At 57.1% G+C, this 27,801-nt stretch overlaps 2 protein-coding genes across 3 annotated transcripts in view; one reads left to right on the top strand and one right to left on the bottom strand.

Moving 5' to 3' along the window:
- The window catches only part of PPFIA4 (PPFI scaffold protein A4), a 58,957-nt gene extending 38,744 nt beyond the window's left edge, over positions 1 to 20,213 (top strand). Inside the window, exons 8-31 of one of the 2 annotated variants that reach the window (XM_075521435.1) lie at positions 431 to 577; positions 701 to 839; positions 1,482 to 1,561; positions 2,512 to 2,643; positions 4,131 to 4,193; positions 5,558 to 5,649; positions 7,869 to 8,010; positions 8,252 to 8,457; positions 8,921 to 9,161; positions 9,396 to 9,431; positions 10,020 to 10,153; positions 10,321 to 10,484; positions 11,108 to 11,201; positions 11,444 to 11,525; positions 11,941 to 12,141; positions 13,122 to 13,184; positions 14,376 to 14,402; positions 15,166 to 15,341; positions 16,094 to 16,191; positions 16,858 to 17,033; positions 17,238 to 17,306; positions 18,147 to 18,324; positions 19,500 to 19,591; positions 20,078 to 20,213. In XM_075521435.1, the coding sequence (XP_075377550.1) occupies positions 431 to 577; positions 701 to 839; positions 1,482 to 1,561; positions 2,512 to 2,643; positions 4,131 to 4,193; positions 5,558 to 5,649; positions 7,869 to 8,010; positions 8,252 to 8,457; positions 8,921 to 9,161; positions 9,396 to 9,431; positions 10,020 to 10,153; positions 10,321 to 10,484; positions 11,108 to 11,201; positions 11,444 to 11,525; positions 11,941 to 12,141; positions 13,122 to 13,184; positions 14,376 to 14,402; positions 15,166 to 15,341; positions 16,094 to 16,191; positions 16,858 to 17,033; positions 17,238 to 17,306; positions 18,147 to 18,324; positions 19,500 to 19,558 (2,799 nt within the window). In that variant the 3' untranslated portion in view covers positions 19,559 to 19,591; positions 20,078 to 20,213. The remainder of the gene's footprint in view (positions 1 to 430; positions 578 to 700; positions 840 to 1,481; positions 1,562 to 2,511; positions 2,644 to 4,130; positions 4,194 to 5,557; positions 5,650 to 7,868; positions 8,011 to 8,251; positions 8,458 to 8,920; positions 9,162 to 9,395; positions 9,432 to 10,019; positions 10,154 to 10,320; positions 10,485 to 11,107; positions 11,202 to 11,443; positions 11,526 to 11,940; positions 12,142 to 13,121; positions 13,185 to 14,375; positions 14,403 to 15,165; positions 15,342 to 16,093; positions 16,192 to 16,857; positions 17,034 to 17,237; positions 17,307 to 18,146; positions 18,325 to 19,499; positions 19,592 to 20,077) is intronic. The other variant, XM_075521436.1, reaches the window with a different exon arrangement.
- Positions 20,214 to 22,112: 1,899 nt separating this feature from the next.
- MYOG (myogenin) lies at positions 22,113 to 25,907 on the bottom strand. Its single transcript, XM_075521463.1, has 3 exons — positions 25,424 to 25,907; positions 23,016 to 23,093; positions 22,113 to 22,234 (listed from the first exon to the last, which is right to left on the bottom strand). Exons 1-3 carry the CDS (start codon positions 25,905 to 25,907, stop codon positions 22,113 to 22,115), a joined length of 684 nt encoding a protein of 227 aa, XP_075377578.1.
- Positions 25,908 to 27,801: the final 1,894 nt, after the last annotated feature.

Raw genomic sequence — 27,801 nt, 5'->3', positions numbered from 1 at the left:
ACTGCCCTCTCACACTGCCAAGCCTGTTGCAGTTGCAGAGACATTCACAGCAGCTTCCACATGCTCTGGGCTGGGAAGGGATTGTCATCCCTGTTGTATGCAGGGTAAAGTCCAGTCTTCCCCAAAAGAGGCCACTGCCTTGGGGAGATTGTCCCCAAGTCCATCAGCAGGACTTCCCTGAGGTTATAAGCAGACACCAAGATACCCAGGTGTGCTGCAGACCTGGGGCAGTGAGTTGTGTCTGTGTTAGAAGGTTTTTCTGTGATTGCCTGACTCTCCCCACCTTGCTGTCCCTCATTCCTGTGCAGAGCAGGGTTTTCACTGCATGCTTGGACTCGGGGGTGTCCCAGGCTCATAGGAGCTGGGTGGCCCAGTTGTTCCCAAATTGGTGGTCACAGATCAGGATGTGACAGCCCTATCGCTTCCCCAGGCCCTGGCTCAGAAAGAGGACATGGAGGAGAGGATCACCACGCTGGAGAAACGCTACCTGGCAGCCCAGCGAGAAGCCACCTCCATCCATGACCTCAACGACAAGCTGGAAAGCGAGTTGGCCAACAAGGAGTCCCTGCACCGCCAGGTACCAAAGCTTGGACCCAAAGGCTCCCACTACCCTGGGGACTTGGGAGGGAGAAGCAGATGCTGGGAATGGGACAAGCAGGCAAGCCTCGGTGCCAGGCGCCCATCCTGCTCTGTCCCGCAGTGCGAGGAGAAAGCCCGGCACCTGCAGGAGCTGCTGGAGCTGGCAGAGCAGAAGCTGCAGCAGACGATGCGGAAGGCGGAGACGCTGCCCGAGGTGGAAGCGGAGCTGGCCCAGCGCATCGCCGCACTCACCAAGGCAAGTGCGTGGGGTGATCGGGGACCAGAGCCAGAACGGAGTGCAGGAACCAGAGGAAGAGACAGGTCTGGCTGCCCCCCTGCAGCAGTGGAGCCCCTGGCAGGCCCAAGGCACCCTGCTCTCATTCCCAGCCTCTGAGCTTTGCTGTCCTCTGCCTCCCCCGTGGCTGCAGGGACAATGCGTGGTTTTTAGAGCTCCTGATGTGTCCTGACACATTTGCTCCCTTCCCTCAGCTCCTTTCTCCAAGGCAGAGATGGCCCTGTCAATCTGAGTGGCCTTCAGCTTGTGCTGGGACCACTCTGGGATGAGAAGGAAGAGGAAGGACCCAGGCTGGATCTGGGAGGGTGCAGCCCTGGAGGGAGGTGTGGATACGGCCAGCCCTGCCCTTCCCGGGCGCTGGATCGGGTGCCAAGTCGCTCACAGAGCACCTCCATCTCCCATCACCTTGCCAGCAGGGCTGTTCTGGGCTCACAGCACACGGTGAAGCGTGTGAACACGGTGAACCGTGGCAGGGATGCAGGCAGTGGGAGGGAGCGCCGCATCCCAGGGAAGGATGCGGATGCAGGGACGGAGGGAGGGACGCAGGGGGGCACGCATAGTTTTGGGGAGCGGCATCCGAGAGCGCTGCTTTGCTTTTCCCAGGCAGAAGAGAGGCATGGGAGCATCGAGGAGCACCTCCGGCAGCTGGAGAGTCAGCTGGAGGAGAAGAACCAGGAGCTGGCCAGGGTAAGCGCTGCTCAGCCTGGATGGGGAAGTCCTTGCGCGTCCTGATCCGGCCTTGGCTCCCCCTTGCCATGGCGGATGGCTACCTGGGCACACTACAAGGGCTGGCTTGCTGGTGTCTCTGAAGCAGGATGGGGAGAGGAGACTGGTTAACCCTTTCCCATCCAGGATCTCTTAAACTAGAGCCACCCAGGAGCTCACGACACTCTCTGCTGTGATTTCCCCCTCTCCCAGGCATCCAAGTCTTGCTCTTAGCGTGCCACATCCACTCCTCTCCCAGCATCGCCCCCTGGGCCAAGCTGGGACCCCAAATGCAGGGCGGAGGGGGAGGCTCCAGCTGCTCTTGCCTCCAGCCTGGATCAGCAGCAGGGTGAGACCGATGGGCGCTGGGAGCAAAGGGTGTTGCCCCTCAAGAAGACAGGGGGGCCGAGCTGATGGGTCATGGGACGCACAATCCCTGCTGTGCTCCTCAGCCAGTGGCTCAGCTGTCCACGCAGGAGGTTGTGATGCCCATTTCTCGGGTCACCCAGGTGGCATTACAGCGTGTATCCCTGGGGAAGCCCCTGGTTGTTTTGGCCTAGGGCAGAGATTTGGAGAGACCTTTGCAAATCCAGAGGATCGGCCCCCATTGGGGTCTGGAATGTGCCCCCAGCGTGGCTGTCCCTGGCAGATACGCAGGTCAAACTTCCTTGAGGGTCAGGCAGGCAGGATCCCTTTGGATCCTGTCCTCTCTCCTCTTCATCCCTGGCTGGGAAATGGCAGAGACCAGCAGAGCCCCAGTGGAGAGTCCAATCTGTGCTGTAAGGGGTGACTTTGTCCCCAAAAGCCGGGCCTGGTAGATCAGCTCTGACACTACCGGCACGCGTGGGATGGCAGGAGGGCACTGAGCCCCTCGTGGCAGGAGGAGTAGGTCTGCTGGATCTGACGTGAGCGGTCGCTGTTTGCCATTGCAGGCCCGCCAGCGGGAGAAGATGAATGAGGAGCACAACAAGCGGCTCTCGGACACCGTGGACCGTCTGCTGAGCGAGTCCAACGAGCGGCTGCAGCTGCACCTCAAGGAGAGGATGGCGGCCTTGGAGGAGAAGGTAGCGGCTGGGGGACAGGGGGTCCTCTGGGGAGCTGGTGGGGGGGTGAGAGGTCCACAGCCCCTCCGGCATGGAGCCTCGGCCAGCCACAGCACAGGCGTTTGGAAGTACCTGTGCAGGGATGGAGAAATGATCACATGCAGGATGCCAGCCAGGCGCTGGGGCTGGTGGGAGCGCAGGGAAGCGTGCTCTGCATCGCACCCTCGCCTCCAGCCGGCCCTCGCCCGGTAAGACCCACTCCCCGCTGCCTTTCACCTCCGACAGCAGCAGGATTTGTCCTGCTCCGTTTCCTCGCTTCCCTGTGTCTCTTCTGGCACAGCCTTGGCTGTAGCCTGCGTGCGGCTGTCGGAGCAAAACCCTACTGCATTTTGCAGGAGAAAAATGCAGCGTTCATCCTCTCCCACCTGCCCATCGCCTCCACGTGCTGCCTTGAAACCCTCCTGTCCCCCAGGCCCGGACTGATCTGTCTTCTCCAAGCCAGGGCAGAGTCCGTGAGCAGCCTCCCAGCTCCCACCCGGCTCCTCCTGGGGAACTGAGGAGCCAGCTGGAGTTGCTGCTGCCCCAGTGTGAATGCAATTAGCTGGGAGAGCAGGTGGCTCAGAGAAGGATTAACCTCGCAATGCCAATGGGAGATCAGCCCTTGATAATTCACCTCTGTTTGGGTTCCTGCAGGGACCAGGCTCCCCTTAGCAAGTCAGAGCACAGAGGGGTTGCATCCCCCAGCTGATCCCTCCAGGACCAAATCTTTCTCCCTGCTGCTCTGCGCCTCCTGTCCCCAACCGGACCCGGTTGTGCCAGCATGTCCATTTGTTCAGCAGAAGTCTGAGTGGTTCTGGATAAAAAGCAGGACCCAACACACGGGCTGAGTCCAAATTCCCACCCCAGCAAGCAAGAGGGACCAGAGCGGTAGCACCTTGCAAAGGGGCATTGTCAGCTCCCCAGCCTGCTGCCAGCACTGGCTCACCCAGAGAGTTTCTCCAGGGCTTCTGCAGGCAAAAATGATGCTGTTTGTTTGGCTGCCAGCACCTCCCAAAAAAGAGCACGAGGTCAGGCAGTTGCAAACGCATCTTCTTTTCCCCCTGCCTATTCCCTAGTTTAGATGTAGGGGACATTTTTGCCCTTGATCCAGCTGCTTGAGGAGTTGATCTCCTCTCACGCACATTTCCTAAGCTTCAAGCCCTGCCCATCAAATCTCTAATTGCTGCTTGCCCTCCATGGCCATGCCCCGGCCCTGGTGTGGGGCAGGACTTGAGCTACGGCAGCCCTGCTTGAGGAGCAGGAGGTTTGCAGAGAAGACCGATTTGCAGGCAGGTAGGTGAGGAATAGATCAGGGAGTCAGTGCCATCCCTCCTGCCAGGCGTCCGTCACACCGTCCACGCGGTGATTCCATGCTGGCCATTCCCAGGAGGCCACACGGCCGTTTTCTAAACGGTCTCTCTTTTTCTTTCCTGTTTTTGTTCCCTTTTCTTTTGTTTCGTTTTTCAAAGAACACATTGTTACAAGAGCTGGAAAATACCCAAAAGCAGATAGAGGAACACCAGCACGACAAGGTAAATGCCGCTGCAGGGAGCCTGCCCTAGTGACTGCGCTTCCTCACTCCTAATCCCCGGCTAGTGGCAGTCGCGCCTCCTAAAATACCCTAGTTTCGGAGGAGCTGGGATCCCAAAGCGCCCAGCAGCAGGAGGCCACAAACTAACCCACGCAGTGGCTGGATGGAAGCTGCCACCCACCTCCCCGGAGACCCCCGGTTCGGTTCCCTAACAGGCACGTTCAGTCCCGTCTCCATATTTCTGTCACGCTCATCCATCCCCGACCCCCCGCCGAGGACAGCAGCGAGGCCGGGGTGGCTTCGCCCGCGTGTCTAGAGGAGGGTTTACCCCAGCGCTCCTTGGTGCAGCCTGGCTGCAAGGGACAGTGCTGCTCAGGCAGCCACGTCCCCTTCGCCCCCGAGGCTTTCTCGACCCCCTCGCTTGAACTGGGGGGAAGATCTGCTCCACACCCAGCTTGCAGAAGGCCCTGTAGGTCTTCGCACCTCCCCTGCTCTCAGATAAAGCATCTAAGTGGAGTCTGCAACATAAGTCCACCTTGGAGACCACCTTGGCCTGTGCTGGAAAGCTGGAGGGTTGCAGCTTTTTGAAGCAACGGGAGCTTTTGGGATGTGCCCCATGTCTCACGCATGGTCGGAGCGATCGGGGGGCTGCTTCCCCCTTGCCCAGGGCCTTGCTCTCCCAGATGCTCCCTGCCCACGGCGAGGATGTGCGGGCACTGCTCACGCTTCCCGGCCGTGGCTGCTCAGCTCCAGGCAGAGGCAAAGCTCGGAGACTTGCATGACGCTGCCTGCATGTTGCCCACCCTGGTTCAGCCTGTTTGCCCACAGGACTGGATCCTGCTGTGCCTGGAGGATCCCGTCTCCCCTGCCTCCCTGCCCGCCCGCAGCCTCCTCCTCGCATCTCCCGCAGGACAGCACGGCCACTTAGTGCAGGCACAGGTTCCCGATGAGGATGGGGCTGGCAGCGGGAGGGACAGGGCCGGCATCAAATTTGGCTAGCGGGTCCCTCACTGCCAGCCCTTTCCCAAGGCAAACGCGCACATGCGGTCCGGAGCAAAACCAGAGCATCCTAGTGGGACCGATTTTCCTTCATCTCTCAAACCAGCACCGCTTCAAGCACGCGTGTGTCTGTCTGTCTGGCCTGCGATCACTTCCTCCCTTCACAGCATCGCCCCAGCATCGTCATTCACTGTCACCTGCATGAGCTGTTTCTTTGCCGATGTGTCAAAGGTGCTTTAAACCTGGGATGGGGATTTTTAAAAGGACTATAAACCTGGAAATAGCTAACGATGTGGATTGCCCCAAACCTAGCTGCTTTTCAGAGCAAAACCAACCCCTGCCTGTCTCTTGTCTCGCCCTGAACAGCGACGGTTGTCCGACGAGATCGACAAACTGAGGCTGGAGGTCGATCAGCTCAAGACCAGAAGTGGGACGTTCGTCGAGAGCGTGCACGCAAGGTAAGGGCTGCCTGCCAAAACCCGCCAGCCTGCGTGCACCCCGCTTGCATCCTGCACCCGCAGCTTTGGGGGCATTTTGCTTTTAGGGTCCCAAAATGCTGTTGGCCTCAGGCATTTCTGGTTTCACCAAGCGTCAGTGCAGGGCTCCAGCGTGGTTCATCACAGCAGGGTTGGCTCCGGCTGTGCTGTCCCCACCATGGATTTGTCCTGGGGTGGGACACAGACTCTTGAGAATAGCCCAGCCCAACTGAATGGCCCAAAATTTGCTCTTCTAAGGGCGAAAAACCACGGGCATCATTTCTTTTTCTGCACAAAGGGCTTAGAGCTTAATTTTCTATGAAAACTATGTTCACCAAATGCCTTTCCCCCTGTGGTGTGCTGGGGATGGGCTGGTGGAGAAGGAGGAATCTCTTTGGAGGTGTTGCAGGCAAAGGAGAATGAACCCCCCCATTTTTCCCCCTTCTCTCTACAATGGTCCTCCCACACCCTTTCATTTAAAGTCAGCTGGGAGATGGGGAGGTCCCAGCCCGGAGCACCAGGAGGAGAGGTGAGTCCATCAGGTCTCAGCCTCCAGCACTGACCGGGGTACCCAGCACTGCTGCAAGAAACTAGGGGGTTAGAAAAGGAGGGTGCCAGCACGACACGCACCCCACCGCGTTGCCGCAGCCACCTGGGAGACCACATCCTCTCCTGAGCACTTTCGACATGGGTTAGAGGCAGCGAGGGATCAATGAGAGCGACCACCAGCGGGGAAAATTCACCTCTCAGGAAGGCTGGAAAAGATGGAAAAGAGCCAGTGTAACCAGCTTCAAATCTGTCAGCAGCTGTGGCAGAGAGAAGGCCTGGAGATCCTGTATCTGTCGTGGAGAGAAGAAATGGGGAGAGCAAGGAAGAGCTTGTGAGGATGAAGGATAGCTGAGTGCCAGCGGAGTGTCTGGAGCATGTCTGGGGCCTCTTTGTATGGGTCTGTAAGAACGGGATGGGCAATTCTTTTTTTTTTTTTTTTTTAATTTCTTGGAGGAAAATTCAGCAGAAAGCTTGAGTTACAGAGGCCAGAATAATCCCCCAGCTGAAATGTCAGCTTTTGTCTAAGGCGCCTTTATCTGTTTTTAGCTTGGGAGCTGCTTGTCAGCGGCTCCACAGCTTAAATCCCCTTGAAACTTGGGCTGTGCCTTTGTCTGCAAACACCAAGCTGACGCCAAGCCAAGCCGCTCATGTTAGCGGTTTTGTCTGGGCTCAGTAGGATGCTGAGGCAGGGAGCCCTGATCTGTATCTGCACTGGTAACCAGACCCACCATGGTGGAAGAACCTTGGTCTGCTCTGGACAACTGCTTTTGTCATCTTAAATCGAAAAAACCTCACGCCTCCTATGGCAATGCATATAGGGAGTAATGACCCCGTGCTCCGGGAAGGTGCTTTGCTCAGCTGTGTGGTTGGGTCTTCAGGGCGACAAGGAGCACCCAGGCAACGTGGAGATATGCAATGAGTACCATGAGCAGCAAAACGTGGCCTCGTCCAACAGCAGCTGCTGCGTTGGTCTGCCTGGCATGGGGACTTGCTCCCGAGCACCAGCCCGAGCATGGAGGAGGAGGATGACGAAGTCCCAGCCAGTTTCTGCTGGGAGATCCCAAACAATGCTCATGTCCCCGCACTTGGAAGATCTGTTTCAAATGGGATTTTATTCATCAGGGGTTTTTTTCATGAAAATGTTGAAGAAAACATAAAAAGAAGGAGAAAAGCTCCCTGGCTGGCCCCTGTTCTGTACCACGGGGATGGAGAAGACAGGCGCAAGACATGCTGTACATGTTGGGAGGTGCAAGCTGTTCTTGAGAGGGGAGCACAGGAGGGGACTGTTCAGCCCACGGCTTCGCAGCAGACCCACTGCGCGGGGTGGTTTTGGCCAGAGCTGGCTGGATGTCCCAGTGGGTACTGCAGCGAAGGGGGAGGCAGCAGCAGGGCAGGACCCAGGGCTGAGCTTCCTACAGCCTGTGAGCACATCTCCAGGGCCAGCGTTGGGGCGGGGGAATGGGGTAGCTTTTTCCAGAGCCTGGTTTTGCATCATTTCATGCAGAGCAGGCAAGCATCGCTGGGGTGGGCTTCCCAGAGTGGCCTCGTCCTCCTCCTCTGTCCTGAGCTAGCCTGGGCTGTGAGGGGAGCAGCCTGGGGACAGGGGCATCCTTGCACGGAGCAATGTCCGCAACAGGGCTCTTTATCCCCAGGTCCCATATGGGCAGCACCACAGACCTGCGCTTCCCACTGAGTGCCGTGGTCCATGCCCCTGCCGAGCCCTTTGGGACAGCCCCGGGCCTGCCTCGAGCCCAGAAGGGCCGATTTGCTGCCCGGCGAGAGGAGCCAGCCAAGGTAATCCATCTTGATGCCAGCATGGGGTCAGTGTTGGGCTTGGGGTCTCCTCCTGCCTTGCACGCTGGTCTCACGTGTCCCCGATTTGGGGACATGGGGCAATTTCCCTCACCTGGCGCGTGGATGGGGTAGGAAGGTTTCCCCACTGGAACTGAGTTGAGGTCTGTTGTGTGGAGGCCTCCAGTTTGGCTTTTGGAGACATGGGAGTACTGTGTGGGACCAGTGGACCTTGTTCCCCCAGGACTGGGAGCAGGCCCAGGCAGGCAGCGTCCTGGCCACGGGGCCTCACGCCTTCGACAGCGACCCCGAGATCTCCGATGTGGATGAGGACGACCGCGAGACACTCTTCAGCTCCATGGACGTGCTCTCTCCTGGCGGGCACTCGGATGCCCAGACGTTGGCCATGATGCTTCAGGAGCAGCTGGATGCCATCAATGAGGAGATCAGGTAGCAGCTGTGGCCAGAAACCACCACTGCCTTGCTCTGAAATGGGTCTGGGGGGCCACGAACTGCCAGGTGGTGGGAGGAGACTCTCATGCCCTAAAATTGAGGTCTTGGTCCAGCTTCAGCCAGGGAAATGGCTCCAGGACATCCAGCCCCACAGGGCTTGATCCTTCCTGCACGTGGCTCCCTGTCCCACAGCTGCACCAGTGCTGGCTCACAGAAAGGATCATTATTCAAAAAAAAGCCTCCCATGAATATTAAAAGAAATTGTGGTGTGTCTCAGCTCTGGGTTATGTGGATCCCAATGGGTCTTGGTGCCATTCCTGGAGATCGGAGGCTTGAGTCACAGCCCCTGAGGTGCATTTTCCCAGGGTAGGGATATCCCATGGCTGAGAGGTGCGAGATGACTTGGGAGCACCCCAGAAAGGCGGGGAGCCAGCAGCCCTGAGCCCCACTGCTCCCCCAGGATGATCCAAGAGGAGAAGGAGTCCACCGAGCTCCGTGCGGAGGAGCTGGAGACCCGCGTCACGAGCGGCAGCATGGAGGGCCTCAACCTCACCCAACTCTGCAAAAGGGCTTCCATCCCCACCTCGCTGACGGCCCTGTCCCTGGCCAGCTCGTCCCCACCGCTCAGCGGCCGCTCCACCCCCAAGCTCTCCTCCCGCAGTGCCGCTCAGGACCTCGACCGCATGGGGATCATGACGTTGGTGAGGACATGCGCGGGGCAGATAGGGGGGTGGACAGGGTGTGCGTGTGGCTGCCTGGGGTGGGAGCGATGCCCTGGCATCCACACGGGCGTGCGGGAGGGTGATGTGGAACGGGGGTGCCCATGTTTGCTGTCTCCCAGCCTGGCACGCCTGGCCCTGGGGCTGCTCTGCGGGGGGGTTCTCCATTAACTGCCCCCCTTTCTGTGTCTCTCTCGCTTTCCCCCTTGCAATCAGCCCAGCGACTTGAGGAAGCACCGGAGGAAACTGCTAGTGAGTGGCTCCCATCCCGTTGGGTTTTGTCCAAGCCCCTTTTCCAGCCTGCTCCTGGCTTTGTCCACACCAGGTCAGGGTGCAGCAGGCGCGGGATGGAGCTGGGGACCCCAGGGATTCAGCAGGACGATCATGGGGATCCCGTAAGGTGCTTGGAGATGTGCCAGCTGGCAGCCTGGGGGGTCTGACAGGACATGGGGAGGTTCAGAAAGCCACTGGGTCCTCAAACATTGTGCGTCCTCTCTGGCGACAGGGTGTCTTTGGGACATTCCCATCTGTGCTCCTCAGAGCCCTCTGCTGAGGGCCAGCAGCTTCTGTCCCCATACCCTGACATGGACCATGGGGCTGCATCCTCTCTCCTCCCTGTTCCCAGGATCTTGGCCATACGGCCACATCCTCCCCATCTGCTTGGGCATCTCGAGCCATTGCCAGAGCTCTAGTTCAGGCCAATCCTGGAGCGTGGCAAAGCCTCAGGGCCCTGGTGGCTCTTTTGGCCATGCCTCCACGGAGCAAGAGAGAGGCAGGCAGCAGGGCAAGGATGGAGCTGGGCTTTGGCCGCCCAGCTTCATGGCTTCTCTGCTTGTTCAGTCACCTGCAGCTCGGGATGAAAGCCGAGAGGATAAAACCACCATCAAATGCGAGACGTCCCCCCCATCCTCACCCAGGATGTTGCGGCTGGAGAAGCTGGGCCACCCCGCGTTAAGTCAAGAGGATGGAAAGAGGTATGTGGAGCACCCTTTGGATGTCACACCAGTGCCTGCTCTGTTGGTTTGAGGATTTACGTGGGGCAAGCGTGGGATTGTGGGACGGGCTGGGGTTTGCCATGGCTTGTGCGCTGCTCGGGAATAACCTAAAGGCTTTGCTGTTCCTCTCCCTCCTCCATCCCCAGCTCGCTGGAGGAGCAGGCCAGCAACCCCAGCAGCAACAGCAGCCAGGACTCCCTGCACAAGGGCTCCAAGAGGAAGGGAATCAAATCCTCCATCGGGCGCTTGTTCGGGAAAAAAGAGAAGGGTCGCTTGATTCAGCTGAGCAGAGAAGGGGCCACGGGGCAGGGTCCGTGAGCAGCCCTATTCCCATCCGTGCCGGGCGGGCGTCCTCTCGGGCCAGGCTCTCTGCATGCCTCCTGGCACTGTCTGGCTTTGGGGTGCTGTTGGGGTGACAGGCAGAGGAGCAGGGACACCCCTGCTGGTTCGGGGAAGTTGGGGCCGCTGGCTCTGGGCTCCCTGCAGCTTCAGGGCAGTTGGTCCTGGTGCTTTCTGCCCTGCGGCCCTTTCTGGCCTGAGCATGGTATCACTCTTAATGCTCTGCAAGAGCTGCAGTGAGGATAGTGACACAGTGACCATCACTGTATGTTATCTTTAGTGTCCCCCAATCTGCTTCCCTCCCTGTGGGACCTTCTTGATTTTGCACAGCCCTTTGGTGGGAGCTGCTTTTCCACTCCTAAATTCTTTACTGTTTCCATGTTGACCATCTTGAAATGGGAGGGATGGCAGACAGGGATCCCCTTGGGCTTCCCAGCGATGCAAAGGGGCTGTGGGGGTGGGTTGGAAATGGAGACTATCACCTCCTGTGCTGCGATTGTGCATCCCCAACACCCTGGCAGGGGGACTGTGGCAGTGCCCACACTAACCCATGGGACATCACACTGATGTGAGGATGTCTTGCTTGCCCAACAGTGCTGCTGACCGACATGGAGGTGGGCATGCAGGACCCTCTGGGACTTGGCAAGCTGGGTGCTCAGGCCGAGAAGGATCGGCGCCTGCGGAAGAAGTGAGTGAACGTCTTTCCCTGCCCCAACAAGAAAATGTCCTGCCTGATGGCTGAGAAGCCATGGCATGGGACTGGGAATTGCTGGAAAGACTTCTCATCTTCACCCTCTCTTGAGCCCTGTTAGCTCCTTTATTGCTTTGCTGCCAGCTGGTTATTACTGCCCGTGGTCTATTCCCTTTCATGAGCTGCTCCCTTCCCCACGAGCCCCCAGTAAATCACTCTTCTGCTTCTGTTCCCTCCAGGCATGAACTCCTGGAAGAGGCTCGGAGGAAAGGATTGCCCTTTGCTCACTGGGACGGCCCCACCGTTGTCTCCTGGCTGGAGGTGAGGCAGAGCACGCCCATGCATCATCCCCATGCACCCCAGGCCGGCTTTGCAGTCGCCACCGGTCTGTAGTGTGCTCCCCCGGCAGCGGTACAGGACCCCGCAGTCCCACCATGCTTGGTCCATGCACAGGGTTGGTGGTTGCAAAACCTGGGGGAGCAGAGGAGATCCCCAGATCCCTCACATGTTCTGTAGAGTTGAAAGGCTCAGTGGGTGCTCTTTCCCTGTGCTGTGTCCATCAGATATAGGGATGCTGGACTGCCCGCAGGCCATCTGTGCAAGGTACAAACAAAAAAGGAGCTCCACATGGGTATCCAGCTTTGATACTGAGCTTCCAACAAGGTGGCCTTGATCCTACCAGAAGAAGTTAGGGTAGGTAAACCAGGCAGTCACTGGCTTTGCCCTGTTTTGGCAGCTCTGGGTGGGGATGCCAGCCTGGTACGTTGCCGCTTGCCGAGCCAACGTGAAGAGCGGAGCCATCATGTCGGCCCTGTCTGACACTGAGATCCAGAGGGAGATCGGCATCAGCAATGCACTGCATCGCCTGAAGCTGCGTCTGGCCATACAGGAGATGGTCTCGCTCACGAGCCCCTCGGCACCACCCACCTCACGAACAGTAAGTGCTCCATGCCATGAACCCACTCTTCCCCAAGACAGACCCTCCATGGGGCAGGACGACACACTTGTTTCCCCCCGATCCCCAGCTCCTCGGGACACAGTGGTCCATCAGTCCCCAGGGAGTCCCAGTGTCACAGGCAAGCATGGCCATGGAGGGGGTGATGTTCCCTGATGGACCGGTCAAACCACCAGACACTGGTCCTCAGGCACAAAGATCATTTACGGCCATCCAGTGTGAAGCACTTTCCTGTCATCACCAGCAGATGCTCTCGTCCTCACTCTCAGAGGTTGTCACCAAGAGGCTGACCCTGCCGAGCAGCCTGCAAAGAGCAAAGCTCAGGGACTGTCTTCCCTTGCGAGGATAAAATCCCACCCAAACAGCACATGCGTGATTTACAGGGCGAACTTGGTTATGCACAGCCGTTTTCTCAATCATTTCAATACAAGCCTTTTCCTGGGACCGTGTGAAATTCCTGAGGCAAGTCAAAGCAACCGCAGATCCCAGCCTTGCCTGGATAGGACATGGAACGGATGGAGGGATCACATCTTGTGCTGGTCCCCAAAACCCCTGCGGGATTAATGGTGCCCAAGTAATGCCAAGACACATCTGTAGAAATGCAGAAGCAGAAAGCCCCAAGTGTGCTGTGTCCCCTCAGATGGCCGTGGCTGGGGTCACAGCTGTCAGAGACAAGCCTACAGACTCCATGAGCATAACACCAAAGTATAAAGGCAGCCAACGGGCCAGTGGTCGTTGCTGCGCTCTCCATGGCTGCACAGACAGCCCAGGGTCCTCACGGGCAGCGGGGTGCCACCAACCCAAGCTGTAAGGACACTGCGAGATCTCCCCAGTACAGCTCCAAGTGCAAGGGTGTCCTCATCCTCCATCAGCCCGAGCCAGGCTTGTTTCCAGCATGGTTGTGAACCAAGGCCACTGCTCCATGGTGGTTTACCCTGACCAGTCTGCTCTTTTCCCTGCAGTCCTCCGGAAACGTCTGGGTCACCCACGAGGAAATGGAGAACATGGCAACTTCCACCAAGACGGTGAGGCTGGCTGGCCCCACTGCTGCCGCACGGCGTATCAGTTACTGAGCTGAGCTCCAGGCGTGCATTAATGCGCTAAACGCTGGGAGGGAAGGGGATCTTTGCTGCGTCTCATGTGTCAGCTCTTGGCCAGCACCATGCACCTGTTTAGAAACCATCTTTCAACCTTTAATATCCCAACAATTTCTAAAACTGGCTTAAAAACCATCAGATGCATTTTCCTTTGTCAAGCCCCTGTGGGTTTTGCTGGGTTTCTAGAGTAGCTTGTCTGTCAGTTGTGAGTTAGAGGAAAGACATGAAAGACAAAAACCAAGAGTGATCTCAAGATAGATGCATGAGATTGAGTCCCACATTGGTCATTCTGCACCCAGAGAAGTCACTGTCTAATCTCCCATTGACCTTAGCACACCCAAATATTGTCCCCACTGTCTGTCCCTACCACTGGCTGATACCTTGGGGTCCCTCGGAGGGATGTGGCCGTGCTCCCAAAAGCTCTGGCTCCTTTGGAGAGATGTAGCCATGCTCCCCTCTCTGCAACTTAATGACCCCATGTCCATGTCTCAGAGCAGGGGCAGCATTTTGGATTTGTTGTGTGAATTAGGCATTTTATGGACGCTTTTGTCTGCTAGTTGAGTAGCACAGACCTGTAACTGGCAGGTGCCTTTTAGGGAAGGAGAGCTCAGAGCTACGGCAGGGACATGACACTTTCCCTTGGCAGGTTTTGTGAGGTTGAGCAAAATCAGCACCGGTTGACAAGGGAGGAAATAGCTACAAAATCGGCAAATTGGGTTGGGCAGCCCCTCTGGGGGTTGTGACCCATGGGCTGAAGCTTAGCTTTCTCTCTGCATCCATCTGTCTTTGGGGGACCCAAGAACTACCCATATTTCCCAGGAAAGATGTATGAGCTCCAGTGTCTGTGCCACCTCCAGCCCAAGGCCCATGAGAAAAGCCTTGTCTGAGAGATGGGGTGGAACCCGGGCCCAGCAGGATCAGGGTGTCCCCAGCACCCCGTCGACCAGGCTGAGCTCCCTGAGCCGTGCAGCCATGACACCGACCTCCGTCTCCTCTGGGTCACACCGTGCTGAGGGCTCCCACACTCGGCACACGTGGCACGTGCTTTCATGGTACAGGGCCACTGGGTACTGACTTTACCTGTCCTTTCTATTGACATGCTGCATGCGTCACGCTTAGGACACAGAGGAAGGCAGCTGGGCACAGGTGAGGTCCCCATGTCATCCTTTTCTGCGGGCGGTACATGGGGTGGTTATGGGAGGGAGAGCTGGACACAGATTTACACAGATCCTGTGTTAAAACCCCAATGCAAGAGTGACCAGCCACCCTGCATGGGAGGCAGGTTTCTAGCTGCATAGGCATTTAGTTTTCACCTTTTTTTGGCCCCAAGTGCAAGATACAGACCATTTTCATGAACTGAAAAGGTCGGAGGAAAAAGTCCTGCTTGGGTCCATCTCTTCTGGGTTTGATCACTCTCAAATGTTTTACTTCTGGTGGATTTTATTTCGTTTTCGGACCCAGAATCAGCTTGCAGTGAAAGTGAATGGATGTTTTTCTGCCCAAAACTGACCTTTTTTTCATTTTGAAGTCATAAAGTAGATCTTTTGGTGATTTCTAAGCTTCTTAAAAATCAGTTGGGAATGCACTGAAACCTATTTCTTAGTTGTTTCAGCTTTCATGAATGTGCTTTTTCCAGAAGAAGCTGATCATAAGGTCCAACTACCCCTTATGCTTGCTTTTTGGCTGCTCCCTTGTCTCCTTGGGGGACATCAGTAGGACACAAACCATAGCCAGCAGGACTGTTCCCTCCAGCTCCTTCAGTACAAACTAGGGTTTAACTCTGGCCCAGGTTTGGTCCTCAGGACAGTGACCCCCAGGCTGCAGCACTGAACTGTCACTGGTCTCCTGGGAGTCTGCAGCTCCACCAAGCCCTGGTTTCTCCCTAGCTTCTCCATTTGCTTCTCCACAGACACTGGCCTATGGGGACATGAACCACGAGTGGATTGGGAACGAGTGGCTGCCCAGCTTGGGTCTCCCGCAGTATCGCAGCTACTTCATGGAGTGTCTTGTTGATGCACGGATGCTGGACCACCTCACCAAGAAAGATCTCAGAGTCCACTTGAAGATGGTGGACAGCTTCCACCGGTGAGTCTCCTCCTTTGGGAGGTCCCTGGGGTGTAACGTCTGCACATGGAGCAGAAGATGGAGCAATTTGAGGGATTCCCTCCTGTCTTGACCAGCCCTGGTGCTGGAGGATGGCTCTTCTAGGCTAAACTCAACCACCCAGTCTGGGGCAGCTCATATGGGCAAATGTTCTCCTTACACACACTCCTTGCAGCAAAATTGCAGAGGGCCAAGCCTTCTGGCTGTGGAGCAAACCACGGGCAAAAATAAAGGCTCGTCCCACCTGGTATCCCACTGGCAGGCAGAGCAGTCATCTGCCAGCAGCCCAGCTTGAAGAAGGCTTATGCCATCCCAACCACCTTGCTCGAGCACCAGCATCCAGCCCTGTCGTGGGGCACCACCATCCACTCTGACCCATGGGGTGGTCCCTGCTCTGGGGATGAACCCTTCAGCCTGGAGCAGCCTCCATGGGCTGGTTGTCCTTTCCCTCTCCAGCCACCAAGCACGGAGTATCGTTATTTGGATCCATGCACTCTCAGGCAGATAGAACAGGCTAAAACTGATGGGGAATGACCATGGAAGGGAGGGACATTCACTGTTGTCTGGCCAAGATCTTCCCTTCTGGTTGTGTCTGTCCTGACCCAACCCTGAACTGAACTTTGGGCACATGGAGAGCAGGCAGGGAAGTGGGTCGCTCCGCGGGTCCTTCCAAGCCACCTGCCCCACGATGCTGAGCCCTCCTGAAGGTTGGGTGACATCTCGTGTCCTTGCAGCACCAGCCTGCAGTATGGCATCATGTGCCTGAAGAGGCTCAACTACGACCGCAAAGAGCTCGAGAGGAGGCGAGAAGAGACTCAACACGAAATCAAAGGTCAGCAGCCGCATACGCTATCCAGCCCTGGAAAAGGAGATGAGAAACTTCCCAAGAGATGCCCAGTGATGGTCTCTCTCCTATCCCTTATTTTTAACACAGCATTTGCCTAGGGAAACTCTGGTTATTTCTGAGCAACCATGTCCACAGGGCTGTTCTCCAGGGGGACCTCCCTGCAGTATTTCCCAGATTGCTCCAAGTGCCTTTATGCAGCTTACCCCAGTCAGGCATGAGGAGGGAGGAAGGGTGTCAAGACAGGAAAGATCCAGTCCGAGCATCAGATCATTCTCCTGCCCATTTCAGATGGACACCCCCCAGCTTGCTCAGCCTCCCCTCCCTCCTCGGCTGTCCGGAGATTCCCTGCGCATCTGGCTGCTGCTTAGATTACATCTCATTATTGATAATGCCCCTAATTACACCAGCAGCCGTGGGTTCTTAGGATTAATTTTCACAGTTGTTTTCTGCCTGTTATTTCAGCATTTAGTTTGGTAAATTGAAGTGAGCTGTTCCTGGCACTTGAGCACCCAGTATTGCTGCTGCCTCCGAAAAGAGAGTCCCAGGATCAGCCTTGGGCTGTGCCAAAGGGCTTCAGGACATCATCAGGTCCCCGCACAACCAAGAGCGTGGCCTGTGCTGGCTCTGAGACATGCCCTTGCTCTTTTGCAGACGTGTTGGTGTGGACCAACGACCAGGTCATCCACTGGATCCAGTCCATCGGGCTTCGCGAGTATGCAAACAACCTTGTTGAGAGCGGGGTGCACGGGGCGCTCCTGGCCCTCGATGAAAACTTTGACCACAACAGTCTGGCGCTCGTGTTGCAAATCCCCACGCAGAACACGCAGGTAAAAGCAGCATGCTTGGGGGATTTTGGAGGAGAGTGGCCAGTGTGGGACACCAGTCCCACCACCTCAACTCTGCCTTTCAAAGCAGAGCACTTAGATGGCGCATGGGCTTTTTCTCTGTCATTCTCGGGGTTTCCTGGGATGGGGGTTTGTGCTGGGAACTGTTCCCACCGACCGGGAATGCTCATTTGACGTTATTTTCAGGCTCGACAAGTGCTGGAGAGGGAGTTCAACAACCTGCTCGCCTTGGGCACAGATCGGAGGCTGGACGATGTGAGTACAAAACCTCTCCCATGTCCAGATCATTGCTGAGTGCCTGTTCTTGTGCAAGAAACAGGAGAGACAGGACCTCTGCTCTCTCCCTCCTTGTCCAGGGGCATCAAATAGTGCATCACAAACTCTCTAGAGCAGTCGCATGAGCGGTATCAGTGGAATAAGCTAAAACTATTAGACAAGGCCATGAGGAATGTGCTGCCAGGCTGTGGAGGCAGGTGAGGTAGAGTCTTGTGCATCATTTCTAGCCTCATGCTTGGTGGGCTGAATTTCAAGTAGACTCACCTGGCTTTTCTTGCCAGCTGCTTTAATATTGCCTTTTAGAGTCACATGTTCTGGGCGTGACACATCTGGCGGGTAAAGCTGGTGGGTTGGAGATGCCCCATTAGGCAGCCAGAAAGCTGTTCACGTTGAGTCACTGAAGGTGGGAATTCATCTAGACCTCTCCTACGTATAGCTTTCCTCCATGAGATATGATAGCAGAGCTAGTCAGGGCTCTTTTTAAAGCACAGAGAGAAGCACGCACTTTCAGATGCCATTATCTGGCCAAGGTTAGATGCATCCCTTGAGGTCTTTATTGGGGCCTGTGTGTTGATGTCTCCAAGGCTTCTTTGCGGGCAGGCTGGAGAGAAGAGATAGGCAGCTGGAAAGCATAAAGCCTATATCATGGGATCCCGGAGAGGTCTCCTATGTCCTTGGCCCAATTTGATCACACACTTCTGCACTGTTTGAGTTGGTCTCCACGTACAGGCACACCCTTAGTCAGGAGGAAGCAGCGCTGGTATCTCACAGGGGCAGAAGGTCCTGCTGCCAGGCCCATAACCTGCTCTTCCCTCACAGGGCGACGACAAGACTTTCCGTCGAACCCCGTCCTGGCGAAAACGCTTCCGCCCACGGGACGTTCACAGCATCAACATGCTCAGCGGCTCGGCCGAGACACTGCCCGCCGGCTTCCGCGTCACCAGCCTCGTGCCCCTGCCCCCTCCATCCGCCCCTGCCAAGAAAATGCCCCCGGAAGGTAGGTCACCCCCTTCTCCCCGGGGTTCTCTCCCACCCCTGCTCAGACCTCTTGGTGAATATGGGGAATGACGTGCCACCAAGACAGGAGAGGGAGAGAGGCTTGCTGATCACCTGCAATGCTGAATCCATGTGATCCTTGAGCCGTTGTCTGCTGTAAATGTTCTTTCAGGAGGGTTATTTCAGACTCTGAGCTGGTGCGTGGTTTCTTTCTTTCAAACTGCCAGGATGAGGGAGAGGGCTGGATGGGGGCATGAAATGGGGATATGTGTCACCCACCCTGGGTTTGGCATCCAGGACAGGCAGAGCCTGGTGGGGTAGCGTTGGGGGCTGTCAGGAAGCAGCAGCTCAATCTGGGCCAGTCTTGTCCACCCTGCCTTTTGGAAACCATCCCCAAAGGGACTGAATTAACCAGCTCAATTCAGTCCGAGCGCTGCTGAGCAGCCACTCTCCCAGGGCTGGCAGGGACCTGCTTTGACACACTTGCTGCCTGTGCTGCTGGCTGTTGTGTGTTTTAGCTGAGCACACACGTCCCAGGCTCTGCCCCACCACCACACGACTCCTTTCTACAAGTTATCTCGGTCCCTTCCAAAGCTGTAGGGAGGCACAAGCTCCAGCCAAGTCACCCCAGTTTGTCCCCCGGACCAGGTACCCTGGTCCCACTGTCCCAAGCCACCTGCCACATCCCCAGATGCTGGCTTCAGCAGGCTCAGAAATGAGTGTATGCATGAGAATTAAAAACTTGTGCTTTCACCTTCTGGCTCCAAGCCCCAGACTCAGCTCTCCTCCTGTCTCCAGATTTGCTCAAATTTCACAGCTTTCCATCCAGCGGTTTGGGTCAAACTTCTGTGCAACCTTTTCCACCCCATCCCTGGAAGCTGCAGTTCCCACCTGGCTGAGGACAATGAAACCTGGGACAAAATCCCTAGCTCTGACAGCACCCAGACACAGGTAGCAGGGTGCTCGCTGCCCAAGAGTAGGGATGGCGAGCGGCAACTTTCCAAATACCCTGGAGCCTTGGGAGCACCAGAGCTGGCCAAACGTCCCTCTTCCTTTGACCCTCAATTTCATGTGGCTTCAGTGCACGGATGCTGCCTAAGAAATGTTTTGGTGGGAAGCCGAGGGCTAATTGGAGCAGTCGCTAATTGCACGCTCTCCTCTTTGACTCTCTTCCAGTTGGTGCCTCTGGGTCGCCAAGGCTGGAGACCTCCACGGTCCGGACATATTCCTGCTGAGGGTCAGCGTGACGGGAACCAGCCCGGCCCTGGGTAAGTGCGAGGAGGACCGAGGCCTCAGAGCTGGGTGGGAAGGGAGAGGAGGGCACGAGGCCCAGCGTCCTCTGCCTGGCATCACCCCGGCAGGGTGTCTGCCTTCACCAAGGTTTGCCTTGCCATGGAGGACCATGGAGACCTCAGCGGTGGGGGAACAGCCCGCTGCTGCCTGAGGCTCACAGGACCCTGAGATGATGCAGAAGGGATGCTCAGCATCCCAACCACATACAGTTTGTTCAGTCCCTGGACTGACAGCTCCACTGGGGACCCCAGGATGCCATCCTAGATGGGAGGTCCCACTGGGGTGAGGGAAGGATAGTCAAGCACTTCAGAGAGGCTCCTGGGACCCTGCTGTACCCTGGGGCATGGCTCCCCTGTGCCAGGAGGATTCATTACCAACTCCATCTGGGTTTGGTGGCCTGTGGGTGCACGGGTGGAGGTGAGCCGCCATCCTCACGGGGCCTTTCCCACTTCGTTTCTCAGCACATCCCCACTATGGCCACGTGCTGGCTGCCTTTCAGGACAAGAGCCCAGCCCGCGCCTGTTCCTCGGCCCAAACCAACAGACGCTGCAGTCTCGCTGCTGTGGACCGAAAAGGATGCTCTCCCTTCCGCTTGTGCACCCCACCGCTTCCCCTGGCTCCCCATGGCTCCCACCTGTGGCTTGTCTCCCACCCCTCCCTGCGCTGGCCGGGCTACGGATGCGCTCACTGGGTGCCTGCTCCATCACTGGCAGAAGCGTGGGGCAACCCAGCGGAGCAGCAGAGACACCCCAAAAGTGGGCTGCGATATTTGGAATCCTTTCTCCTGCCTGGTTCATGTTGCCAATACGCCGTGGGCTGCTGCACTGACTCGCCCAAGCCCCGGGCATCAGGGACGCTGCTGCCCGCAGGACTCGAAGCCAAGGAAGATTCAGGCTCGTGAAAATCCTCACGCCGGGGCAGCCGGGCAAGGAGCTGCCCCCAGGAGGGGCCGAGGGGCCAGAGGCAGTGCCAGGGTCGGCACTGCACGGGACTGAGCGGGGACCGGCCATTGCGGGGGCAAGGAGAGCGGCTATCTGCCAAGGGGCGGGCAGTTGAGGTGCTGCGTTTTGGGGTGCTGCCAGACGCCACGGGGGGAGGCTGCGCCTGCACAGCGGGTCCACGAAGGGCTGCGTGGGGAAGGGCTGGAACCGCCCCATACGGCTCACTGCCAACCGGGACGGTACCCGGCACCCACGGGAGAGGGGACCCTCCTTGGGTGCCTGGGGAGACACGGCAGGGGCACCACCGCCCCAGGCCGTGCCCATCCCTTCCCCTCTGGGTGCAGAGGAGATGCTCGCCCCTCCTGCCTCCAGGCTACAGGCAGGGATCAATCCAGGAGGCTCTTAACTCTTCCCATTTCTCCCCCGTAGGGTAGGATCTCTTCGTCTCCTCATGCCACGTTTGCCTTGTGTGGCCCCTATTTCTGATGTGATATTTATTGATGGCTGGAATGACCTTATACTTATCATGTGCTGTCTGGAAGTGCAATATCTGAGAGGCTATACAGTCACGATGTCTTTTCGGTGTATTATTTGCCTAATACAGTATTAAATATTTTTTTAATTTGAAGAGTCGGTGAGCCCTTTATATCAATGCCCTATTTCTTTCATCATATTATTGGTACTGCATGGACTCCAAACCCTGGATCGGGTCAGGTATGTGTGTTCCAATAAACAGGATTTTAAAACAGTGCTGGCTTGAGCCTTCTTTCTAGAGCCCAAATTAAAAATATAATTAATCTTTAGCTCCCCCGAGAGTTTTTGGGGTACAAAGCTGAGCCCCAGTTGCAAACCAGTGAAATCTCTGCAGGGCTGATTTAAGCGTGAGACTTCCAGTTCCCACCGCTGAGCGACCACGCTGAGGTCCAGCTGGGTTTTCTGATACGGAGAAATCCCCAATGTGGGAATTAGGGGAGATCTGCACAGAGGAGGACAGCGGTGAAGGAAGCCCCGAGCCATTCAAACAAGAATGCCTTTATTTAAAAAAAAAAAAAAAATCCAAATAAGTTAGCAAAAATAATAATTAAAAAAAAAATCAAATAGCAACTCCACACAGCGTTCAGTAGAAAAGACGGCATGGGCAGCCTCCGCGGGGCTCAGCACCTGCAGGACGCCAGCCGGAGAGAGACATTGGTCGAAGAGCATCTTGGAAAAAAAAAATCAGCAAGCGAACCCAGCACACACATTGGCCCCCAAAAACCGATCGCCCCCGGACAGGGAGCAAAGCAGAGCCCGAAGCTGGGCGGCCGCCCTCGCAGGAACCGGGGCCGCCGTCAGCCTGGGGCCGCGGCGCTGCCGAAATCCCACCTCTCCCCCCCTTTTTTTTTCAGCTGGCCGAGCGGGAGTGTTTCACGAGGAGTGGGAAAGGAGGCGAGTGGTTTCAGCGGTGCAGTCCACGACGCCAGAGGGGTAAATATGATTTCCAGCGGCTGGACCCTTCCGGCATCTTATTCCCACCCCGTTACCAGCTCGAAGAGCCGCCGGGGTTTGCGCCGGCTCAGTTTTGAACCCGCTCCTCCTGGAACGTCACGGCCACGTCCTCCACGGCGATGCTCTCCACGATGGAGGAGAGCGAGTGGAGGTTGCGGTCCTCCGCTGCGTCACTGGGCAGGAGGTGATCTGCAGAGAGCAAGCGGATGGTGACTCTGCTGGGGACTGGGACCATGTGCTGGGGACGGCTCCTGGCTCTGCCGGGGGGGACCCCGTGATCCCCCGCACGGCTCCCACCCTGCGGGGACCCGCTCCCAGCTCCCAGCCTGCGGGGGGGTGAGACTTTCCCCTGGAGAGGACAACGGGGAGTGAAACTTTTGGATGCTTTTTAGGTTTTATTCCCCATTGGAAAATGAGAGTTAAGTTTCTGCCTTCCGGGGAAAAAAACAGGTGGATTTGGTGGGGGGGGAATAACTGCAATAATGGCAAAAAAAAATCAGCAGCTGCAGAGGGGGTGTGGGGAGGGAAAGGGAAAGGAGCCCGGGGCAGCGGTGCTCAGCGATGCTCAGCACCGCAGCGGGCAAAGCCAAGCCAAGGGACGGCGATGGACAGACCCTTGATGGGGACCAAGCCGCCGGGCCCCCGGGCTGCTGCAGTCCGGTTTCTCAGCTCTTAAGAGCAGGCGTCTTGGTGAAGTCAGGTGGTGGGAGAAGCCTGAACTCGCTGAGCATCGAGCCAAGGAGGTGCTCGAGGATTTATGAGCCTGGGGGGAGCTCATCTCTCTGCAACAGCAGGGTGGGGCGAGAAGGACAAGGCTCCTTTTGTCCTCTGCTCCGAGCATCTCCTGCTCGGGGGGGGGGTTGGCTCCACGATGCTCTGCTCCAGGGCTGCAGTGTCCCCCACTGCCGTCCCCCCACCCCAGAGCCCAGCGAGGCTGCAGGACGCCGGGGCAAGGTGGGGAGGACCTTACCCGCAGGGTTGGTGCCGAACTCCAGCTGGCTGCTCCACTCAGGGCTGCAGGACGAGCTGCCGGACCCACACTCGCTGGCTGCCTGCAAGGAGCCGAGATGCCGACCATGGGTCTCACCTCCTCCAGCCTGGCCAAACCCCACCAGCCACCCCAAAAACACCCTGGGGTGCCCAAGCACCACAGCACAACGCCGCTGCGGAGATGGGCACGGCCCTCCCCACCTGCAAAGCAGCTGGAGGACCCGACAGCATTCGGGGTCCCCAGGACCCATCGGGGCCAGATGCTTCATTAATGATAAAGGCTGAAAAAACTCCTTTTGGGGCTCCAGACACAGGAGAAACGGGGCCATCCGCTCACCGCAGCTAAAAAAGTGTCTCTCTACCCAGTGACTATGAGAAAGGGCTGGAGACGGATGAATGTCCTTGGGCAAAACAGCTTTTTGCTGAAAATCACCTAATCAGGCTCATAAAAAATGACACACGGGCTGGACACCCTCAGGCCATCCCAAGGGGATTTCTGGGGAAGATCTTTTGGCAGTTTGATTTGGGGATTTGGGGCTGAACGCCTATTTCAGAGAAAAGAGCTGACAGCTTGAAAAATGAGAGCATTGCTCAGCAAAGCTCTGAATTAACTTCTTTTTTGTGTGTGTCTTTATCTGGAAGTGGATGCCGGCCTGGGTTAAACCCAAAATATGATTTATAGGAGCAACCCCAAGGACCCAACTATTTGTAGCATCTTAGAAATGGCACTTTGGGTCTACAAGCTTGCGGCAGCGCAGGCTAATTAATTAACACTTGGATTTATTTCACTAAAGTAGGCAATTCTTACAGATACGATTTTCTTTCCCCAAAAATATTGGATTTCACACTCAGTATGTGAACTCCTGGCCGTGCCTGGGAGAAGGGACGGCTCGGAGCAGCAGTGACACAGGAACCGCTCAGCACAGGTCGTGTTTTGGGCACATGTGCAGGGGCAGCCAACAAATCCAACCAAATCAAACCCAAGTGGATACATTGGGTTTCCACCGGGTAGTCCCAAGAATATATAGGATGGAGCTTTTTCAGTCCTTTATTCAGCTCTAAATGTTGGGCTACCCGGGTACCTGCTGTTTTGGTCCTTAAACCTCTTAGTCTGAAAGGCGATGAATCTGTGAATCCCTCTTTTCTGTGCCTCTTATAAAGTCCTTCTAGATCTAGATCATCTATCTATATAGCTATAGCTATATCCATATCGATATCCATACCATCTCTATCTACTTCTACATCTACATCTATCTATATCGTCTATATCTGTATCACCTCTACCTGTACCTGTATCTATAGCTATCTATATGTTTCCATACACAAAGCCTCAGAGCAGCAGGGAAGTGCGTGCCCAGACATCCCCCCAGAAATCAGAGGGCAGATGAAAATATCTCTCCAAAACTTGGTTAAACCACCAAAATCTTGCGGTGCGACGTGGCCTGGCTTGCAGCATCTCTGCTCGGGGCTGCGGCAAGACACAACCGCTGCGAGCATCCTCGCCTGGCTCTCAAATTGGCACCTCCGGGCCGAGAAACCGGAGGTGGCCCCACGCCAACCCCCTCGTCCCGTGCCCTGTCCCCTGCCCGGGTGTGCTGTGCCACACCGACCATCAGAAAAAGTCCCCGTGCCCCAGCGTGTGGCGGCACCGGCAATCGCGTGGCAGTGGGGGAGCGGGGAGGGAGGCTGCGGGTTTTGCGCCCAGGAGCATTGGTACCTGCGGGGTGTTGCGGGAGGCAGCGGGTGGTGACCCCCTGATGGGGTTTGGTCGGAGGCTTTGTGGGTTGTGCCACCCCAAGACTTTACAGGGAGAAACCAGGAGTGTGTGCATGTGTCCGTGAGCAGGGGGATTTAATTTTATTTTATATTTTATTCATTTTACTTGATTTTATTCCATTTTATTTTAGCTTATTTTGTCTTATTTTGTTTTGGTTTTTTTTGTTTATCTTAATTTTATGTTATTTTATCTCACTTTTGCCTTTATTATCCCTCCCAAGCCCAGGCACACGTGCCATGCTCAATGCAGCGTCCAGCACTGCACCACGTAGCCCCCACTACATCCATACGTAGGGAACGACCGCTATCGCCCCTTCGCCGGGGGACCTGAGCACACAGCTGGGGCTGGATCATCGCTCCCCCGAGCCTTTGTGCAGGACATATTTACCAGCCCACGATAGCAGCCTCTGCCTTGCCCCCAGGGCTGGGGGTCCTGCTCCCCCCAGCGGGACCCAGTGCCCCAGAGCTGCCCACGATGCCTCTGCCTGGGATCACCCCCATAGAGCGTCACCCCCATAGAGCATCACCCCCATAGCATCAACCCCATAGGCTATCACCCCCGCGCTGGTCCCCAGCCCAGGTTTGGGGACCCCGGGGGCTGCACAGAGGCACTTACCCCGGGCTGGGGAGCGGCGGGGCGGAAGCGCAGGTCCCTCTGCTCCCGCTCCTGCTGGTTGAGGGTGCTGAGCAAGCTTTGCAGGCGCTCGATGTACTGGATGGCGCTGCGCAGGATCTCCACCTTGGGCAGCCGCTGGTTGGGGTTGAGCAGGGTGCTGCGTTTCAATGCCTCGAAGGCTTCGTTCACCTTCTTCAACCTGCGTTTCTCCCGCAGGGTGGCTGCCCGCCGCCGGTCAATGGACACTGTCTTCCGCTTGCAAACCTTGCAGGCCCAGGGCAGGCATTGCCCGGGGCAATGCTCGGGCAGGGCTGAGTCCTTCTCCTCCAAAGCCACCCTGCCCTCGGGACACAGGGCCACCTCGGGCCGCTCGGGGAACGCCGTTGGCTCGTAGCCCTGCAAGCGGGAGCCCAGGAAATTTTCTCCATCATAAAACCTCTGGTCCGGGAAAAAATAAGGGTTGGTCTCGAAGAGCTCCATGGGCGCGCGGGCGGCTCCGGGACGTGTGTGCGGCTTGGGGACGGCTGCTCCCTCTCCCCACGCCAACTGTTTGGTGCCATTTAAACCCCGGCGCTGGCATTAAATCACGGAGATAAATATAGAAAACCTAAAGGAAACCTGAGCCCACCCTAAGCTGCTGCCTCACATCAAAACTTGTCCATCTGATTTCATGTGCTCTCCCCGCAGGGATTACGCTGCCCGGACCGCAGCCATGCCGGGGGGGTCTGGGGGAGCTGGCACAGCAGGGAGGGCAGCTCAGCCCCGCGAACAAGGGCTTTGTTTGAGCCCAGGGGTGCCACCGGGGACGACGGGTGGCTGCCAGATCCCCCCGGCATTCCTGCATCATCTGGTCCCTTCAGTTACAGCCGGGTTGGGGGGAGCCCATGGTGGCCTCATGGCCAGCCTGCCTGGCCAGGCACCCTCGTCCCTTCACGGCTGGCCCCCTCAATCCCATGGCACCCTGGATCCACGCCTTCCCTGGGGTCGGACCCGGCACCGGCACAGCATCCTCCATCGCTCATCCTTTCCCACCTCCCCACCCCGCTCCGCCCTACACCGCTCCCGCTCGCTCCCCATATTTCCCGTGGCCCGATCCTGCCAGTGCATGTCGCAGCGTAAGGGCCTGATCCTGTTTCTGCTGAAGCCACGGGGAAGTGGAGGAATCCAACCCCAGGAGGGACATCCCGATGCAGGGAGCACCCTGGGGTCCAGCCTTTTCCCCACGGGCACCCCCAGCCGTGCAGCACCCGTCCCCGTGCCAGCCCCTGCGCTCTGCTGCCCACCCCTCCTGCCGGCCCTGCAAGAATGGAGCAGGCAGGCAGGCAGGAGCAGGCAGGACCGCACCAGGCTCAGCGTTTCCTCCACCATGGGCTTCCTGACGGTCCCTGGCCAAGTCCCTTATCCCAGAGCAGCATTTTTGGCACAAAATCCATGTTCGTGGCTTCTCCCATGCACCAAACCCAAAGGACACCTTCTTCCATGTGTCCCCGCACCCTGGCAAAGGAGCCGAGCTGGGCTGGATCTCCTCCCACCCCAGCTCTGGCTCATCCGAACTGGTCTCCGGTACCAGCCTCTGCATGTGTGGATAACCAAAGACCCAACGCCATCCTGCTGCATGCCTCTCCCAGCGAAGATGCACAGCTCCCACCTTCCCAATGGGAAAACTGAGGCACAATCACGGACCCTGCACGAGCAGCAGCGTGGGTGGGATTTTTAACCCATCCCCAGCCCTTCCTTACTGACTCCAACTGCTCAACCACATCTCTCCTGTTTTGTCTTTAATTCATAAGGGTTTTTTTTCCATCGGGAACGTCAGAAACCATCTCCCATCTCCTCCTATTCCTGCTCCAGGCCAGATTCCAGCCGAGGGATCGGTCAGTGGAAAGAATGTCAGCAAAGAGCAGGGCTAACCCTGCCGGGATTTTCCTTCCTCAAATCCCCCCTTCCCGCAGAGGCCACGCCGCAGCACATTCCCTGCACTCATTGCCAGCACCCTTGCTCACTTTGGGTTGATTTCTAGCCTTTTTGGAGCCCAGCACGATGCTCTTCTCTCTTTGTAGTGATTTCTTTGGGGCCAGGAGCCTTATAACATGTCCTCACCCTGATTTCAGCTCTCCTGGGGTCTCAGCCCTGGGGATTTGCTGTCCCCACAGTTTTAGCATCTCTAAAAAATCTGCAGTGAGGAAAGTAGGACCCGCAGCCTTGAGGTTCACCCTCAGCATAGCCCCTGTGCTCCCCAGCGTCAATCAAACCCCCGAAATACTCAAGTAGGAAAGAAATCAGAGCGCCAGCTTGCCCCCGCCTTAGCTGGAACCACTAAAACAGTTAGGAAGAGGCAGGATTCGTCCCTGAGAGTTTGCCAAGGAGCCAGTGG

This window comes from Mycteria americana, chromosome 20 (assembly GCF_035582795.1).
Source record: "Mycteria americana isolate JAX WOST 10 ecotype Jacksonville Zoo and Gardens chromosome 20, USCA_MyAme_1.0, whole genome shotgun sequence".
NCBI classification, from domain to species: domain Eukaryota; kingdom Metazoa; phylum Chordata; class Aves; order Ciconiiformes; family Ciconiidae; genus Mycteria; species Mycteria americana.
Note: the sequence above shows the minus strand (reverse complement) of the source record. Positions and strands in the feature narration are given on the sequence as shown.